The 21,141-nt window shown below is 40.0% G+C and overlaps 1 protein-coding gene across 1 annotated transcript in view; it reads left to right on the top strand.

The window, feature by feature from the left end:
* The window catches only part of cntn4 (contactin 4), a 155,254-nt gene that overhangs the window by 122,165 nt on the left and 11,948 nt on the right, over nucleotides 1–21,141 (top strand). Inside the window, exon 12 of the mRNA XM_040159083.1 lies at nucleotides 14,089–14,216. Coding sequence (XP_040015017.1) covers nucleotides 14,089–14,216 — 128 coding nt within the window. The remainder of the gene's footprint in view (nucleotides 1–14,088; nucleotides 14,217–21,141) is intronic.

Genomic DNA, 21,141 nt, shown 5'->3' on the forward strand with positions numbered 1-21,141 from the left:
GAGACCTTGAAAAGCTATCTTTATTGGCTTTGGCAGTCATGCAAGTATTTGTGCTGGATCTTTCAGTCCTGTGAAGAAGGTGTTTGGGTGTGGCTGGGACAAGTCCCCCCATTTTTGTTTTCAGGCGCTCTTGATGCTGCAGTGTGTTTCCCTCAACTGCACATCGGCAGCATGGTGCTTTGTTGTTTGTTTTGGTGCATAATGTATTGTACCGTATAAGGCTTTAGTTTTTATTTTGTAAATATAACATTAATATGTATTTTTGGCTTGTGATCATCCGTACTCTGCCACTCTCGTTGCCTCCTCGAGGAGTTAATGGACAGTCAAAATTCAGCATGCTCCAGGTAGCCATGGCAATTCCTTTTAGTAGGCGCAGTCCAAAAGGTCATACATCTAAAGTAAATGATTTCTGAAAATCCTAAAATTTTCTTTTCTTTCATTGTACTATTTGATTTTTTTCCTCCTGAGTTAATCATCATACCTCTCAAATAAGGTATTTAGAATGGTTCGAAATATGAACCCTGCAGGTAGCTGGATTCCAGGGGAAGCAGAATTTAGTCCTTTTTGTGTATTATAATTGCTGAGAGGAAATTGTACACCAAGAACAAAATGCACCTGGCAAACTGCTGCCCAGTCAAAATGCCAGTTGGGCTCCCGTTGTGTCTGCACGCGCGCAATGCAGACATACAATCTATCAGAAATTTGTTTTCTGTACAGATTTATTTATTTAAAATCCCAAATACTTCAACTAACTGAAAATAATTTCTAACTTTACTAGTTTAATGACATTTATCAAAGGATTTCAGATTCAGTAATAACTCGTGAAAATTCTCTGAACTCTGGACAGACACAACTAATGATAATGGCATTTGTGACATTCAGAAACTCAATTTAGGAGTCCAGGATTCCACTAATTATATTCTCTTTTCAGGTGTAAAATGAAAAACTTTTTGTGTTTGCATAAAATAACTGCATATCAATAATACAATGCTGACTGTCTCTGAAACAGTCTTATTACTTTTGGCAGGTGATTTAAAAAAGTCGAGACTACTTTTATGTTTTAAACATTCGCTATTTCACCACTGATTTCAAGCCAGAAACTACTATTAGGCACTACCGCTGCACACCTATTGAAATTGTGGACTGTGTGAAACTATGCACCAGTGTTAGCTGTAGCAGTCATTGGGAGTGTAACCATTTTGAGTGACATCTTTGAACAAGGTGAGCACAAGAAGCTTGTTGCTAAGGTAACATCTGTTCATAGCTCGTTTTTACCCACATAAGTGGTTTCGCGCTACTACAGATGTGCAGTCCCACAGAACATAGAGAGAAAGATAAAGGAAGGATACTACTGGAAAGTATTAGTAGTACTATATAAAGAAATGTCTCCCAAATATTGGCAATATTAAAATTCAGATATCATTGCTTGTCATACTTAAGCTGTACACATCTGACATTAGTACAGTTTGTTCCTGTTTGTTTCTAAATTAGAACTGAACTTCAATTCTATGTAGCAATGGTGTGTGATTCTTACTGAATATATGAAGAAAAAAAAAGATAGGGGGAGGCGGAAATAAACAATTTGAAACAAAGAAGTTACATATTTTACTACCTTTTTTATTAAGCCAATAAGTTTAGGTCTCTATGCATTTACATCTGCTAAAAGCGTATGTAAAAATAAAATGGACATTCCTGCCAAGGAATCTCACGGCGATCATTGTCTCAGTGGCCTGCTTGGCCTCTGATCAAAAATACCTTTTATTGGTTGGTTTGGTTGTGAAATGAAAAGACAGAAATACTAATTTTGTTGGAAAACGCCTCCCCTCTTCAGTGGTTTAAAGAATCTAATTCAACATAGTCTTGTTCTGTAAGTGGATGTATGGTGGCTCAGTACAAAGAAGTTGCATCTTTATCACAAATTGTGAATAAATCACTGCTCCTTCAGACAGTCAGTCGGGACAGCCCCAGGTTACAGAGAACACTGAAGACTGGAGATGTTTACACCACTGTCCTCTGACCAGATGGTAGGAATTTGGCATCACAGGCCAGGGGAATGATGGCTGTGGCTTGGACATCATGCATCAAAAATGATTTAAAGGTTTAAAGGTTAAAGATAATGATTCAAGATGAATTTAAAAGTAAATCTATGGTGCTGTATATCATATAACATTAAATTGGCCACGGTTCACATATTTTGCCTCAGTTCTAAGACTTTCTAAGACGTTGTATACAGTAAACCTGACTACACCGGTCATTCTTGGCTGGCTTTTCCCTGGCCTGATCCTGTAGTGAAGATGCCAGTAGATGATTTCAACTCATTTTCACTCGTCGCTAAATTAATTTCCTCCAAAACACGGTACACGAGTTATCAGAAACTGCTACAGGTTACACTTGCCTAACTACACAATTTTAACGGTTGACCAACTCTGAAAGTCACATTATAAACAAACTTTTAAAAATGTAAGAACCCATAATACAGTATTCTACGTAAAAGCTGGACATAACCACGGTGTTACAGAGGCACTCTCTCCAGTCAAAATGAAAATGTCTAGAACATGATATTGAGAAAATAGAAATAGAAATACAGCTAAGACATGGTTTAAAAACTTGGTTCACTGTCCATTCCCTTTGAAAAGTTACAGATGAAATAAAAACAGTCATCATTCTTTTTGATTTATTTCTCATTGCGCAGGGATTCCATGTTTAATGTGTCCAAATTACACTTAACCTTGTCATAAAGAACACACTTACAAATCTCAAAATCGCCACTTCCAAGCAGCTTGACACACTAATGGGCAAGTGGTTTCAAAGTCGGCACAATTTTCTTATTTACTTTTCTTATTTTCCCGTTGGGAAATTGGCCCAAATGTCATCCCCTGCTTCCTGCATTATTTCTTACTCTATCACTCATCACAAATTGAGCCCGGATTGCTCACTTTGAGGGCTCTTTAATTCACCTTTTTACTTTTGCCAAGCTATTGACGCACACATTGAAGAGTGAGTGTGCCGCATCAATCAGTGAGCGTGAGAAATTGCTATCCCAGGATGTGCTCTGACTCATTTCATTCCTTGAGCAGTTTTGAAATCATCTGCTAGATATGTTTATAGCTTTAAGTGGTGTCTGTTAATGTCTGTTCTGTTTTTGTTTTTGAGTGGCTGGCTGAGTTAAAGTGAGAAGACGCAGGAGGCTTTCTGTATGTGGCATGGATGTAGATTAGTCCATTAGTCTGTAGAGATAGCAAAACTTGCCATAGCTGGATTGGCCAGATTCTGTAGTCATAACCCACTGGTAAAACAGTCCCTCTTGCATATTATATATATCCCTCCAACACTGGCAGAGCAAATAAGGATGGCTGTCACGTAAATGAAGAGATGTCTCGCAGAGTGATCCCCATTTATAGGCCCATCTGCTCTGCCAGACGCACTCCAGAAAGAATCAGTGTCAGGAGAACACCAAAACTGCAAAGGAGGCATAGCATCGAACTTTGCATTAATTTACTTATCGCATAATCCTCCTATCTTTCTATGATGCCTTTGTTCTGTTTCAAGGAGATTTTAATAAGAGTCTCATCAAATGTTTCAGGGCTTAATTTTATGAGGACTTGGAATTAATAAGCCCTGTATGGAAACAGGTGTATTAATAAAGGTGGTGATTAAATGATCTGTGTGAACGGACAGCTCAGAACCGCTATTTAAGTCTCCTCATTCTTTAGCTGCATGCTGTTGTACTTATTAAAAACATTGTTTATCATGTTTAAATGTCACTTCACATTTTATTCTCATCAGATCTCTAATTTCCTCATTTGCTTCTAATTGAACATCTGCTTGTGAAGCGGGGTTCTGAGTCTTTGCGGAGGTTAGCAGTGTGAGCAGTGCCAGGCCTGAATACTGAAGGCTTATGTGCCCAGAAGGACTTATTTCATTACTTTGCCTTGAGGAAAGGTTTACTACCTCACACGGCTGTTGTGTACAGCTGACTGGTGCTTTTCATTTTGTCTTTGCCTACACATCTCCAGCCTGGCTGTAGCTTAAAAATGCCACGTGAAGGAGTGCGGTTCCCCTCGCCTGAGAATGGGAGCAAACCGAGGATTAGTGCTTTGCTGATCCTGGCAGCTGCAGACAACACCCGACACTGTTCACAGGTGCCTAGTAGCACACACATTCGCATTGCAGATTAAATGTTTTATTTATCCAAACATGTTTCAGAGTTAGAGCTGCTCAGGATGGGGAAATAATCGAATTGGTTGGTCTAAACCTCAGTTGGCAGAGTCAAAGTCCTACATTTCCTTTGGAGGCAAGGTCAGGTAACAGCTGGTTTGATGAAAAATAAAAGTATTATAAAGCATTTTAATGGCAAAAAACATTTTTGTTATTCATTCATGACTATGGCATTCATGTTGTTGGAAGGTCAGCAGGGTTTATAGAGTGTAGGCTAATGATGGCAGCTCGCTCATGCTCTTTATTGGCAAGTATGACTAATTTGAACATAACAAGGCAGGCTAACTAGCCCACTCAGATGCCTTAAAATGGTTTGATTATATTTTATAAACAGTTCGTAGCAATAGTCCAAGGACTCATACTACTAGCTTTTCTCCTTCCTTGTCTTTTTTAATCATGTTTCCAATCTTTGGCCATAGGCTGCCCAGAAAGTCACTTCACTGCAGATGAATATGAATCACTAGTTTGATATATTTCTGGCTGTAAGCAGGGGGGACTGCACCATGTGTTTGACACAATTTGATCATCAGATAAATTTGGATTATATAAATGAGTAGGCCATGATTCACATCGCTTACTGTGGTCTTGCAAGGCTGGATTGTAGGCATTTGCCTGTATTACATACATATTTTATTGCAGGTTGTAAAATAGGAGATGGGCATTTATTTCACTCAGACATTAGAGAGAACCCTAATCACCGAAGTTTGATTTTTAGAACATGCAGTTAGAAAACTATATATACAATATATAAAACATGATAGATTGTTTTTTAAGGCAGATTAGATTTTAAGATTTTAGAGTTTTGACGTGGGGTGATTCACAATGTCATCTAAACTCTCTCCACAATTAACTGATTTGTCCAGCTCATACCTGATCTTGCTCAAGCTTTGAATTTCTCCACATGCTGAAGCAGTGTGCCTGGGGCAGTAATACAATCTTTTTTGTTTAGCAATTTGAAAACCAAAAAGAGCAAAAATGTCAGGAATGGATGAAACCAACACACATCTGACCGAAATAATGACAGTTATTTAACCGTAAACCTGCCTGCTCTGTTGCTTAATTGTATTCTCATCTTTTTAATACAGCCAATAAAAGGACCTTTGAATACTCAACAACAAACCTGACCCCAAAAATATCAAAAGTATGTCACGACACTATTATTTTTAAATACGGTAACTATCACTATTTATTTTCTACAACTATGTAGACAGGAAGCTGCAGGCAAAAGACAGAAGTCCAAAAGTGGAGCTAAATAAATAAGTGCATTACCATAAAACTATATTAGACACTGTATAACAAGATAATTTTCTCTTACATCAGACTACTGATGTGTTATTGCAGAGTGAGCAACCCATGTGTTGAATCTAACATGCTTTGGAGGTTGAGTTGGACCGCCGTTTATCTGTTTGCATCTCTCCTACTCTCTGTGCTCACATATAGGGTAATTTTAATACAGCTGAATTCCCAATAAAGCTGTTCTCATTTACACCTTTTTCTGTTGTCAGACAACGGAACGAGTATGAAACAGTGACTGAAACACGGCCCATTAAGGCTACATGTTAACCAGCAGTCACTTCCAAGCCATTTCCAAGCTGCTGCCCGGCAGCTAAAATCCTGAAAAATCGCCACAAGCATAAGTTAAAGACAATGGCTGTGCTGGGATTTCGGCTCTATTTACTTGTAAAACCATCACTCAGAGAGAAAGTTAGAAGCCATTTCATGCCTTTGTCAGCTGCTGTGTGGTCAATCAAATGAGACACATAGACAGGTGTGCCTACAGAGGGAAAGCCTGACCTCACGTTCATGGGGCAACACTGCCGACTCTCTAATACAGAAAGTAGCTAAGGTTTGTCCAAAAAGTCGCCAGATTTGTTGCTATGTGCTCTTGTGAAAAAAAAGTCGCTAAAGGGGTGTGAAAAGTCGGTAAATCTAGCAATAAAGGCACTAAGTCGGCAACACTGCCTGTAAACAACCCTCTGATGACTAAATAGAAACGGGTTACACCAATTCATTTTGGAAGAGCAACGGCAAATGGGGAAACTCAGCTGGCCGTAACTTCATCACTCACTCATTCCGTCAGTCAGTCAGTCAGTCAGTCAGGGACATTAGCGTTTACAGGGCTGAACCCGCTGTTACGGTCCAGCCAAGCCGAGTTGTGCTTAAAATACCTTGCAGACAATTTCAATCAATCGCGTAGAAAATGTCCATCTGACAGGGATCGTTTGGACACAGCAAATGATTAAGAATGAAAAATCTGCACTAACTCTCCGAGTCTTAACAAAGTCAAGCTCTGCAGCTAGAAAGTAGGGCTATCTGCTGTTTTTGTCTATTCGGCTACATTACTACTGGAGTTAGTTGCAGGCAATACTTGAAATGACTTTCCTTTTGGTTCACTGGGTATTGACAGTTGTCTCCAGGGCACCGGCTAGCATTAAAGCCTCTTTGGCAATATGGTTGCTTTATAAAAGTACGGCCAGGGGACAGGGGTGCTGGGCTGCAATGCAAGTATTAATCCATTACTCTATGATATGAGCACTACCACTTCTTCTTCGGTTTGTATTACCATAATGTAAGGAGGAAAATTGCAAGGTTTTCGCCCATAACCCTAACAGCTAGGATGAATTTTTCTTTTTTTGGATTATTTTTTTGGCAAATACAGAAGGCATTGTACACTTGTGTACTGCATTATAATAGTAAGAGTCCTTGGCACAGTTTATTAGGCCATTTAAATATTGGATTGGATTTTCGCTAGATTTATTTTCTCCATAACAAGAAAAGGTAGCCACAACATTCATAATGCTGAGATAAATGAAATTAAATCTACAACACACTTTGGTATGTGGTCTCACTTCAACAATAACAGGAAAAAGTGCTCAAGATGACATACACCAATCAAACACGTATATGTATATATATAGACACACTTACACACACACACACACACACACACACACACACACACACACACACACACACACACACACACACACACAGTGGGATCCAAAAGTATGAGACCACTTTCCCATTTCCAATGGACCCCACTGTACATATATATTGTATATATAACTGGTTTTAATGTTGTGGCTGATCAGTGTTATGTCCCCAGGCATGAAGATATTGTTACCTTATCAGTGCCTATAATGAAAAAATAAGCGTAAAAAAATTATTTTTCTTTCCAACTATCTCTCTTACTTGCATGTGTACACACGCAGTCTACTGTCTAAGGACCTTGGTGCAAATGAACCTTCTCAGACTAAATGTTGTGTAAAAGTGCATTTTTTTATAGGAAAGTGTCTTAATGAAGCAGGCTGATTGAAAACATCTTAATTCCCGTCTGTGGAACACGATGGGATTGTGTTGGTAATTGCATTGCAAGGAGAGGGAGTTTATTGGCCTGGGCTGCACAGTGGTTTGTGTATGTACTTCCAGATGATTCCTTTAATCACAAATAGCTCTCCTGGTTTATTCCCCTTCCATAGATATCCATCTCTTCTCATGTGCTGAGGTATCCCTTCAGGAATAAAGAGTACACACATGTTCCACAGGAAATTGTCAGAGGAACCAAGATGGATTACTCATGCTGCACTGGCAGATTCTCACTTTGAAAAATGATATCAGCCACAGTCTTCCAGATAAAAATAATCCTGGCGAGCCGTACATGGGATTCAGATGGGTAAAGAGGGTTCTGACCTAATCTCAGCAAGCATCTCAGAATTCACTTTATCTCTGGTGTGAGATTTATTTGAGTTTAGTCAGTCAGCACTAGATTCTTGCAGAAACATTTTTTACACCCCCCACCCCAACCCCAGCCCCGCTCCAGAAAAGGAAAAAAAAAATGCTAATTAAGCAAATGTACAGTCTGACTGGCTGAAAATTTATAGCACTACATGATCTTAATTCTAAATGGTTTGAAAGATATACCCTGTCTGTGAGTGATGCAGTGGAGGTATTGCCAAAATAACTGGAAGGTGAATTGATCTACTAATCATTGTGATGGTCTTTAAATCCAACAACAAAATGAATTAATGCATTGATCATGACTGGCAAGCAAAGGAAGTACACTATGGTCTGTCCATCAAGCTGTGTTCAGCATAGAAAACCCTGACCAGAAGGCACCAGAGGCCTTTTAAATTGTTAAAATCATAAATAAATAAAATTCAAGTTAAATCTAATTGAGCAACTTTTTAGTCCTCTTGGTAACTGTTATGTTAAAAAAATGAAAAGGATGACACGTGGATTTACCTACAGCACTTTAGACCATTTGAAAAAATTGCTACTGTAATGTATTTTAAGATCATACCTGTAGCCTTGCAGGACAAACTGCATTCCGTAAACTCAAACCACTAATAAGCAACCGACCGCTAATCGCCATCCTGTTTAGATCCGAATGTCGAGCTTTCAGGTCTTGCGGAATTTACCATTTGAAATTCTGTTGCTGTTACATTTTATCGCCTGTAGCTAGCTTGCTAATTAAGCTGAGTTAGCGCCATGATTTTGCTGAAAAAAATGCTTTTGGTTAGTCCACTGGTAAGTGTACGGCCAAGGCTACGGATCTGTGAGGTTGTACCTAGGCACAATGCTGCTTTGAGCTAACCGCTAATGTTATTGTGATGTTAGCATACTGATAGTAAAGCATCAAACATGTTGATGATTAGAAATTATAATTATTAGACGATCATTAGTTATTTTTAACATGTTTGCTTGCTAACATTTGTTAAATAGCATTAAATAAAAAGTACATATATGGCTAATGGGAATGTCCTATGGCAGCCCTAGATGAAATGTCAGGGAGTCATCAAAGTTATTAAGTGGTGAACTGACCAAGTGACTAGAAAATAGAAATAAAAAGGAACATAAGGACAGAATTGAGAATGGCTAGGCTGTCATGAAAGCAACAGTTATCTTCATTCAGCAGAGTTATCTGGATATTTATATAGTTTGATATAGCGATATAGTTTTTTGTGTGGGGTCTGCTGCGGTTAACGCTGTAATAGCATTCAAATTTTCTCGGACCCGACTTTCCATTTCAAATCCGTTAATCATCTCCTATCATAGGGCTACGTGGTAATGCTCTGATCATTTGCTGCAGCTAATGATCCATGTGACAAGGTGAGAGTCATTGCCACAGGTCTGAGTAGAGCAAAAATCAATATCAATTACACCTATATCGGAGAGTTGTCAAACGTAAATGCCCAGGTGTCCCTGTTTCACTAGCATCAACCAATCGCTTTGTTGGCTGGAAGAACAACAACAACAACAAAAAAGGGGATACGTGCTTTGTGGTCTCTAATTGACCGTTAACCTTGATGTTGACAACTTCACAAGAAAATAGAAGGCACATTCATTTAGTCATAATGCTGTATAAAGCAGGTATGTAAGAAGTTGTACCGCAGTTGCAACACGCTCGGCAGGTTTTAGAGTCCTGGGTCTACGCTGCACAGCTGGGCTTGATTTATGCTGCTGACAAGGCCGTTTCTCTCCAGCACAGCACACTGTGGGGAACCTTAGGAGAGACAGCCTTTCAATTTATCTCAGAGAGCCCCTCCCCCCATTGCACTTCAGGGTTTTTAAAGCAGTCAAGAGCATAGATCAACACCTGAAGTCAGGTCCCACCCCTTGTCGCGACTCTGAGGATATGGTGACCTCGCTTCTTTCTCCGCACACTCGCCACATTACAGCCTCTCGCCTCCAGCACTGTAAGCAACACTGCCGTTTTGATACAATTACGATTAGAAACACCACCTGCAGGTAGGTCAATGTGGATCGGAAATAGTAACACACACACCTCACCTTATCTGTGAGCTTACCGCGGCGGGCAAACACAATATCAAACACATCCCCTGCAGTACTTTTTCACACTTACTTTTTCCATTTAGTTAACTGGTATTTGGAAGTGAATGTCTGCTGCAGTGGTGAGCTGAGCAAGCTGTCTGTGCACCGAGGCAATAATCCTTGTGTATAGAAGGCCTTAGCTGAGACTAGGCATTTGGTCAAATCACCGTACGCTTGTGACGATCTCTCTTCCTGTGGTGTCGTGGCTGAGTAACTCCACTGATAGAATCTTAACCCCTATTTTCAAAAGCCGTTTTATTTACCCTATTAATTAAGTAGAGATGCATACAGGCTCCCACCCTGCAGCCATGCTTCCAATCAGCCATGACATCTCAGTCACTAAGTATTCATGAACAGTCCTGTTTAGAACTCTCAAATCAGTATCTGATCTGTGATTACGCATGTTGTTTGCATCTTGAATTTTTATGAGTGCCCTCCTATTCTTTGACAGCATTAGCGAGTTTGTGTGTTTATGTAGAAAGAGAGCTAACATGATTTCACTATTTGAGCATGAGGCTCCTTCTGCTGTCATTAGAAACTCACTCCATATTCTAGGCCCACACTTAGTTCAAAGCCACTGCTCTCAACGCACAATTTTTTATTTTTTTGCCTTTTTTTGAGACTCATTATTTGGATTTTTCGACAGTTTCCTCACAATGTAGAATTTATCAAACAGATCAAAGACAAAATATGTCTGAATGAAACATCAAAACAAGGCTTTCAAGTGCCTTTTTGATTGTGAGGAAGCTTACAAAAAGGCAACGTCTGCATCTGTTAACGGTGTCTCAAAGAGAATGTAAGGAAATAACAAAAACAGGCTTTTACTTTGGACTAGGCTCTTTCCTGCGATTTCCACTTCACAGTGCCCATGATAGCTGGTCTGTGACTGATGTTATTTGTCTCTTTCATCTTGTCACAGAGCGGGGAGGATCAGCACTGCACAGCCCCTGTCCTCAGAGGCTTGATCTCGCCCAAAATACACACCTGTGTTTTTTAGGATTACACAAGTGCATTTGGCCATCTCGCTGTGTTCAAAATAATTGCCTCCTTTTAGAATTATTGCCATGTCCATTAAACCTGTGTGAGGCACGGATGAAAGGAGTGGCACTTGTGTTCGTCTCACCTGTGAATTATTGATACCTGCCCCTCCTCTGGCTTCTCTCAGGATGGAGGTGGGAAATGTCTCCTCATAATGGGCACACGGCCCAGACAGGCTTTCTGAGCTATGGCAGAGAAGAGGGAAGACAGGAGCAAAACTGAAATGTGTTAATAGTAAGCCTCCATCTCTTATTCACCACTGCTGTGCCTCAGTTGATTCCTGTAAATCTGCTGCTTTGACCTCATCTGCTCCTCCATTAGCTTCAGACTAAAATGATGAACACTGCAGACACTCTCTCTGTAATGTCGGTGAAAGGGAAGTGCCTCCCCGGTCTTCATATAAAGCTACAAAGAAGGTAGACGCTGCAGTGAATGGCCAAGAACAGTTGTGGCTCCACAGAAGGGCTACTGAGGATTTAGCTCTCTATAAGAGCCATTCTGTTCGCATGCAGCACCACTTGTTCACTCTCCGCAGAGCCTCCTCTTACGAGATGAATGGTGCACAAGTCACCAGATAGCTATTTTCTCCCTGGGGATAAGGGGATTGTGGATACATAGAACACAGTGCCCAAATGCAGGTATTTAGTTACGTTGAGGTTTTGCTGTGAGGCTTGTGCTGGCTGACTTGAACTGGATCTGAGCTTGTTCTAGTTAAAATAATGTTTTCCCATTTGTTTTCACTCTCACTGATTAGACTGGTTAATTGATAATAGATATGATAGATATGCATATGTGGTTAAAAAAACAACTCACTTTAAGGCAGAATTATTGCCTTTAATTCACATTTTCCTTTAGATAATGTGACTCATCAAACTAACTTTGCTATATACACAGAGTGCCGGCAATATAATGTAATTAATGTATAGCAGTTGTTTTAATTGTGCTTACTCTGCTGAGGGTTATGGTCTGTTGTAGGACTGTGGTGCCATTTAATGGGCCATTTTCCTCAAATTTATCAGCCTCCAGGTTTGATGTCGTTAAGTGTGGGCCATCCCACACAGCGATATGCCTCTTGTGTAACTCATGGCCATTGTTTGCTACTTTGCATTCAGCACTTTTCTGTCAGCCTCATATAAACCAAGAAGTCTCCACTCAGCGGCACCATGTGGTTTTAGATGTAGATTCCCTTACACCGACTGTCTCTTCACTTTCTTATCACATTCACCACTCGAAAAAGGCTCGATGAAGACAGTGAAGCACTGAGAAAATATAACACTGTGTCACACTGTACCAACCACATTTCACAACTTTATCCAGTTAAATGCATCACTGGTGCAAGGAAGGAAATGCTGTTGGCCCTGATGCACTGTTAGTGAATGTAGTCATGTAGTAGGAATCTGAATACATTAGTGACAGATTGTTACAATTGGTGCTTTACACTTAGAAAAGTTAATATAGGGGGTTAAAGGAGTAGCCAATAATCTCTCAGCTTAATGGCTGTACACTTTACTTTAACTTTCTAGTAAAGTGATTATAGAAAATATGGCACTGGTTTAAAAAAGGCTTTTCTGAAACCTTAAAGCCGCTATAATCAATAGTTTTATATTCAAAATAGACTAAGGCAAAAGGGGTCGCTCGTAGTAGTGATGAACCAACAGAGAATTACCTGAATCTGCATTTTAACAGCACTTTATAACATCTTTCGGCTCGATGTCTTGGTTTTCCTGGTGACAACTTTACCATTTAACATTGCTCTCATAGCGCTGTTTTCAGGCCACAGCTGTTTGCACCTGAATGTAGTGGAACACTTAGCAGCTAAAGAGCCAGATATCTAAAATTTGGCCTTTTAGCTGCTCAGTACTCCACTATGTTCATGAGCTAGGCACTAACTTTGTTTGGCTGTTCTTTGGTGCTGAGCAGTTCGCGAACAGGGGGTTTATTAGAGCATTTTGCTTAAACAGCTGCCCGTTGTATCCGTAAACGACACTGATGAGAGCAGTGAGACTGAACCAACACAGTTAAGTTGTGGGCCTTGAAACCAAAACAGTTAGCTGAATGAAGCTCTCCGTAGAGCTAAGGGGAACTGTAGAGTTGTGTGATCATTCTCTGTGGGTTTGTCACTACGAGCAACCACTACCACATTACACATACAGTGGGGTCCAAAAGTCTGAGATCACTTTCCCACTGACTTGAATGGGAAAGTGGTCTCAGACTTTTGGGCCCTACTGTTGTCATTTGATTCATTGTTGAGCTAACAATATCTATTGGCGCAGCTTTAATATGTCTCCATATGTCTGGAATAACTTGTATGTGTCTGTGTTTATGTATAGGATAGAACTGCAATTAAAGAAAATAATCTTGCTTAATATTGTTTTCTTGAATCTCTAAAACCCTTTCTGCATCCAACAGTAGATGAGTGTGTTTACTCTGACCACTCACCACTCATAGGCGAACTCATAGGTGAACAGAGTTATTTACGGGCCACACATCCATTTTTTTCTCCTCACAATCAGGCTGGCGCCGTTTCATATTTACAGTTTGCAGATTCAGCAGAGCATTTCAGATAATTAAAATTCAGCATACTTTGATGAGTTGGTCCACCCTTGATTTCCCACAGTACCTTGGTTTCAAGGGCACAATTTCCATTTTTGCGTCTTATTCAGAAAATGCGAAGTTATGTGAAGGCCTTTTGACCTTTTTTGAATCATTTGTGGCCATTGTATAAAGAGCATGAAGCCACTTTTGTTCTAGATATCTTGTACTGAATTAATCACAGTCCTGGAAATACAATCCCTTTTTCTCATCGCTGTCATCTGCAAAGAAGCATAACTTAATTAGAGACACTGAGAAATGTTGTCTCCTCTGTTTTCCTCACTAATCTTTGCTGCTCTGTCAGCATCATGACATATAATCAAACTTTGACATTGTATGCATACCAGCATTTGTAACAGTGCATTCCATTGCACACCAATGATAAATTATTTGCCTTTTTAACCTCAGGGTCTCCATCCTGGTCAACGGTAACCTTCGGATATGGAATGCAACCAAATCCGATGCAGGCCTCTACACCTGTGTGGCAAGAAACCAGTTTGGTGTGGCAAGCAGCACAGGAGGCATTACAGTTAAAGGTATTTCCCATTCCCTTTTTACATTTCATCACTTTCCCTTTTGCAGATCAGTCAGCAGGGACCCTGACCAATCAAGTACTGGACACCTTTTTCAAATGTATGTTTTTCACTCTGACAGGACATAGAGTTACTTGATATTTAATTTTGCTCCTTGAGAAACTATCCTAAAGTGTTCGATTTCATAAATAAAAAATGAACAACATGGAGAAAAAGAAAACACATTTTTGAAGCATCCGACCACCTCGCTATGGCTTTTGGTAAGTCATGACAAACAGGGTTTTTTCTCTGTAATCTCATTACTAGAGAGACAGAGACACCTCGGTTGCTATGTCTGTTTGCAGAGGTGTTGAAAAAATTCAGCTCACTGCCTCGGTGCCTCCAGTACTGTCAGAGGAATATGCTGTGTGAAAAAGACCTAGTGTTGTTAGATAATCTGGGCTGGGGATTGCGTTTCTGCTCTGGTGCTGTGACTTATTATACTTCATTAAAAATGAATGTGAGCAGGGTATAAAGTGCTGTGCATAGAGTGGCTTTATTCTGTGCACACTGCTGTTTTTCTGTCCTATTTCCACAGGGGGATAGTTAGTGCTCTCACCTCCTTCCTGGGGGATTTGCTGACATATTCAGCGAACTATACCCTCACTGTGACCCCCTTTTCACAGAGGTTGCATGGTTCATTTGTGTTATTGTTATTTGTTCTGCCTTGATCTTCCTTGCTGGCTGGCTTGTGTAGATTTATAGAGGTATTGATCTTCAGTATATTGGCCTTAGGGAGAAAAGTTCATGCCTCATTTTTTAAAAGGTCTGATAGAGATTTACATGTATATTTCAACAGATTGTTGAAACCATCACATCAAATCTTAGGACAAATCATACAGCTGCCATCGCATTTCTTCAGTTTCATTACAAGCACTTCGCTCAGAACATGTATTCACCTACCTAAGAAGAGAATACGGTGCGGTGCAACCACATGTGAACATGCAGCACACACTAAACGTTTGCCTGTGCCGGTGTAAAGCTTTCACCTGACAGGGAATGAAATACACAGGTCAAAAAAAAAAAAAACTAATAAAGTGGTGCCAAAACCCTTCCAATTCCCCAGACTATATGATGCTGGATGAAGAAATGCTGTATGGTATGTTATCCCCCACTCTCTGAAGTTAAATCATTTTTTCATAAAGTCTAGAAGACAGTGCTTCTCCCTCTTCTTCTGTAGTTTATGATTTTTGCTCGAACGTACAATCCATTTAATTGTCTTTCCTTCTACAAGTTTGCAATCTGTAAAGTCCCTTGAAAATGCCATGTCAACAGAAGAGCGATCGACTAAAATATCAGTTGGAATTTTTTTTTTTCATTTTCCAAGAGGTTACTATAGAAACCTGGATTAATTGACTTTTATTTAGCCCTACAGCTAGTTTTTGATTGAATACTTTGAGAAACATTGGTTAATGTCAATGTGAAAAAGAGCAAGAGGAATGTCCTATACTGTATCTACACAGTAATTCCCCTTCTACCAGAAAACACATCACATAATGCAATTTTAAAAAACTGGATTAGTTCTGTCTTCTGTAAATCACTATCACGGCATGTTTCTTTTTTTCTCTTGAATTATAAACGACAGATTTCATATATTATTAATGCTTGAAAGTTGGCAGCAGTCAAGGATGTGGCGAGAGCTTAAAGTGCACCTCGTCACTGATTTATGCTGAGGCCTTACTTTGCCTCCTATTGACGACTCTGGCTTTCTACAAAAATAATCAGGAACCTTTTTCATTTTGTGTTTTTGCACATGTATGTGTTAATTGCTGTGAAATAGCACAGAGTTTGACTTCAAGGCATAATGAAAAGCACAGAGTTGCCACTCTGTTGCTGTTTACACCCTAGACCCTCCTTTTTATCGCACGCTGTGAAATGAAAATGGTACCGAACCCCCACCCTTGAGCCAATCATCACGAGTGGGGGGGCTGCTTAAACCTGACGCTCTCACTGTAGGTTCAGGTCGATGGCCTGTATGTAATTTTCCAATCAAGCTGCAAGGAAACACAACCTTATATGTCTTCTCAGCATAAATAGATGGCGCCATTATCCACTTATTATTCTTATGAAAGGAAATATGGGTTTTATTTGACACCCTCTCTCACTCGCTTCCTTTCCATCATCATATGTTAAAGCTGTTTTCTGCAGCTGATGTACAAATGTTACTGTATATGATCTTGTGCCTTTCTGTCACAGTCGATATTGTTTGGAAAATGGGATAGGGTAATTTACATGCACTATTTCATTGAGGACTGGAAACCTGTTTAGCGGGAAGACATTTGTGTTGCACGAGCAGCCCTTATGGGAGATGACAGTGGTTTATTCAAATTGACTTTGGTGGTATGAAAGCTGAAAAATACCTGTCAAAAAGCATTCTGCGTCTCCTGCTGTGAAGAAGACACCTAGCAAACAGCAGAGGAGCAGTCACAACAGATGAGCCCTGTTAATGTCCCCATTATTCCAACACTGGGGGGATAGTAACAGATTAATTGCACTTGATTAAAGACATGCTCCCTGAATTTTGATTACACTGGAGATGAGCCATCAGAATTCGGGTTGCCTCTGATAATTACAGATGGTCAATGAACTCAAAACCTATAAGATCACACTGAGTTCACTTCTGGTTTCCTCTGTAAACCCTGAGGGCAATTCATCTTCTAACACTGTAAGACATCATTGCAACCCTCTGCTTTGGAGGTGTTTGGAACGCAAGAAAGGAACATTTTTTCTAAGAGGTCATTGTATCGTGGTTGTTGTGTTTTCTCTGTATTTAAGGTAGCAGCTTGACTCTAGAGATGACAATGCCTTTGGTCCACCACTTTGGTCCAGACTGAAATATCTCAACAACTATTGCCCTCCTTCTACCAACCAAGTACAATATGGAATATCTCAATAACTATTGCCATGATCATTTGTTCAGACATGAAGGATCCCCAGAGGATGAATTGTAATAACTTGGATGATCCCTTAACTTCTCATCCAGCCGAGTACATTGGTTCATGACCAAATACCAGCTAAAGTGATAACATTTCAATAAACCTCAGATGTACTTTGGCAAAATCTTTTGCTGTCAGTCCAAAACAACGGTCCCAGATCACGCTTAGGTAGATCTCAACCAACGATCAATGAAGGTTTGGCGACCTGTAGCAAAATTAAGAAATTTATAGTCAGAAATGTAGTTTATTTCCCACTATATGACTGCTGCTACTGACACACAGCTACAAACCAACCAAGTAGAATATGAAATGACAGATATATGTAGAAAGCATGAAATGACACAAAATACAACGGCCAGCATAGCATTTCATATGTTCCATTTTTAAATAGGTTAAGGGAAAAATTAGACGCTATACGCACAAAAACAATTGAGGTGAAATGAAAAAGAAGCTGCCATTCTCTAGGCATTCATCACACAACCGGACATGCCACAAATTGATATCATATAAGCTTTTAAGATTTTATTAATCTCATCTCACATAGTTGATATACAGTAAACTGTACGATGACAACAATCTAAAGGTGCCTTAAGATGGGGAACAAGGTAAACATAATTCATAAAAATCAGCATGTTACCACTGTCATTATGAGAATGTTAGCATGCTGATGTTGCCATGTTTGTTCAGAGCAACACTGTGTCTAAGTACAGCCTTAAAGAGCCACTGGCATGGCTGTAGACTTACATTTGTTAAATAGAAAGGGTTCTCTGGCAGTTTTTGGTTTTTGGAGGTGTAAGACAGAGGATATTTCATCCGATCAGTTTACTCACTGTTCTGTTACACACCAGAGGGGAGAAAGAATGATCATGAAAATCATTCCAGTTTTATACCAAGGTCTGGGAGGTCTTCTTCCTTTCGTCCATGTTGAATGCCAGCAACTATGTGAAGAAAATGCGATGTGTGATTCCTGACAGCCATTTAGAAAAATAATGAGCAGCCATCCATCAGTGATCACCAGCAGGTTGCTACAGGTGATCCACTGCACAGCATACGAATACAGTATCGAGAAGATCTTGTATGTATCTGTTGTACAACATAGACAAGGTTTTCCCCGCTATTGAAGTTCACCCTTGAGAGACCTTTGATTTGTCTTTAGGAAAATAAGTGGTATTTTAAAAAAACGTGTCAGAGAAGCTTGTGATGTGCTGATGAAAGCATTCTTGGTTTGTTGATTTGAAAGCAAGGGGTGGAAAATTGAGAGTGGAATGATTTCCTTTTATAACAGCCATTTTTGTTCCAAAATGACTTGAGAGATTGCACTGAGGATTGAAGGGCTTTTTCAGCAATGCGGAATGAGATGCATAAAGTTACAGTGATTAACCTTCAAATACATGGTATGAACTTTAGCCCATTGTGTACGATCAGATTCTGTAGAAAAGGTTTGTTACCTGCCAGAGAAAAAACATTTCCTTTGAAGGACTTAGACTGTGAGGGTGAGGCACTGCCCTGCTAAATTTGTCTTCAGAATTCCTGGATCATGTGGTCTGTGGCTCTTCCATGCCCTACTTTATGCATTATTCAAGCTCACATCGCTCACCTTGTGTGAAAAACTATAGAGTGTACATACACTTAAGGAGAATACACACTTACATGTTACAGCTTTAGACCATTAAAACTGGGAGGGATTGTCCGCAGGGGGTTGGGGGGGGCATTATTCATGATGGCTTCTGTATGTGCGAAGACTGGTGAAACTGGCCATGTGAGGCATGACAGTGTGTCTCAGAGAAGAGCAGGGAGTCATTCGGTAACCGTTAGCTCGCTCTCTTTTCTGGTCAACCATACTGCATGTTATAGTTGCACAGCTTGTCTGAGTTTTCCCACTGTGAACCTGTAAGTCGTCTGCTTGGCTACATAAGGTGTCTAGGGTCCTACACTTTCTTCAGTTCCTTTGCCGTAATAGGGTATGTAGTGCTGTGATTGTTGTTGCTGTTTAACAGCAGTGGTTCAACTAGATGTTACTTAACTAACAAAAAGATTCATCCAGTTCTCATGTATTTGAGCATAAAACAATGGTGAAGACCTTCATCTTCAAAACATCCATAACACCTTATATTGTTTAGTCTTTTGTTTTTTACATTCACATGCCACTTGGCTTAAATGCAGATTTCATGGAGGCTCCTCTCACAGCAAAAATGAAAATTGGTTATTAGTTGGTCGGTAGTTGAAATGTTTACATATTCCTGACTAAGGATGTCTTAAAGTCTTAAGAGTTATCTCTGTCCTCTCTAAGTAAGGCACAGTACTAACTTTGATGGTTGGCTCAACAAAGCACGTGACTTAGCACAGGAGACCTTACTTACATGACAACAATATTGCCCTGACCTTAACCAAGTCATTTTAATTGCCTAAACCTAACCACACCTTCCAAGTATGAGTCTGGTCATTTTTTTTCTTGATGATCAACGAATCTTATGAAAAGACTAAAAGCAACAACAAACTGACGTACTAACAAATATTCTGTGTATATCCGAAGCCTGGTATATCTTACTCTCTGTGCCATCGAGCTCTTTTGTCCAAAAACATTTAAAAACACATCAATAAGACACATCATTGCACTGATTCCTTCTTTACCATGAACATGGGCTTCGTAGTCTATTTAGATTCAGTCCCACATACACAATCTTGCTAATGTTAACACTCACTAGCGCATCAAATCTGCAGCTACCAATAGTCCACAACAACTACACTATTTAATACTTTTTGTATTACATTTTTTTGCCGAAAAACTACAGCTGTTTTACGATTCTGTTCATGTTATTTAAAATTGAAAATAAACGGGCAGCACTTATATATCACTTTTCTACTCTTAATTGACCACCCAAAGCACTTTACTCTACTGCCACATTCACTCATTCAAACACACATTTATACAGCGCTCTTTTCTATACATATTGCACTTTCTACACATACACATACACACACACCGATGGGGTACTGAATTTGGGGTTCAGTATCTTGCTCAAGGGCTCTCGACATGCAAACTGGAGGAGCCGGGGATCAAACCACCGACCTTTCGGTTAGTGGATGACACGCTCTACCCTCTGAGCCACAGCCTCCCAAACTGGGCTATCAAAGTATACTCTCACCAAACACTTTATTAGGAACACCTGTTTATTCATGCTATTATCCAATCAGCCAATCCTGTGGCAGTAGTGCAACTCATAAAATCCTGCAGATAGAGGTCAGGGGCTTCAGGTAACGTTCACATCAAACATCAGAATGGGGAAAAAATGTGATCTCAGTGACTTTGACCTTGGCATGATTGTTGGTGCCAGATGGGCTGGTTTGAGTATTTCTGAAACCGATGATTTTCTGGGATTTTTACACACAACAGTCTCTGGAGTTTGGTGGCGCACAACAGAAAAAACATCCAGTCAACGGCAGTCCTGAAGATGGAAACACTTTGGTGCTGAGAGAGGTCGGAGGAGAACGGCCAGACTGGTTGGAGCTAACAAAAAGGCTATAGTAACTCAGAATGCATACCATGTCGAACTTTGAGGTGGATGGGCTACTGCAGCCAAAGACTAGCCAAGAACAGAAATCTGAGGCTGCAGTGGGCACAGGCTCACCAAAAGTGGATAGCTGAAGACTGGAAAAATGTAGCCTGGTCTGGTGAATCCGGATTTCTGCTGAGGCAGCAGATGGTAGGGTCAGAATTTGGCGTCAACAGCACGAATCCAGGACCCAACTTGCCTTGTGTCAACAGTCTAGACTGCTGGTGGTGGTGATGTAATGGTGTGGGGAATATTTTCTCAGCACACTTTGGGTCCCTTAATACCAATCAATCATGGTTTGAAAGGCACAGCCTATCAGAGTATTGTTGCTGACCTTATGCATCCTTTTATGAAAACAATTTAACATCTTCTAATGGCTACTTCCAGCATGATAATGCA

This window comes from Xiphias gladius, chromosome 21 (assembly GCF_016859285.1).
Source record: "Xiphias gladius isolate SHS-SW01 ecotype Sanya breed wild chromosome 21, ASM1685928v1, whole genome shotgun sequence".
Classification (NCBI taxonomy): Eukaryota; Metazoa; Chordata; class Actinopteri; order Istiophoriformes; family Xiphiidae; genus Xiphias; species Xiphias gladius.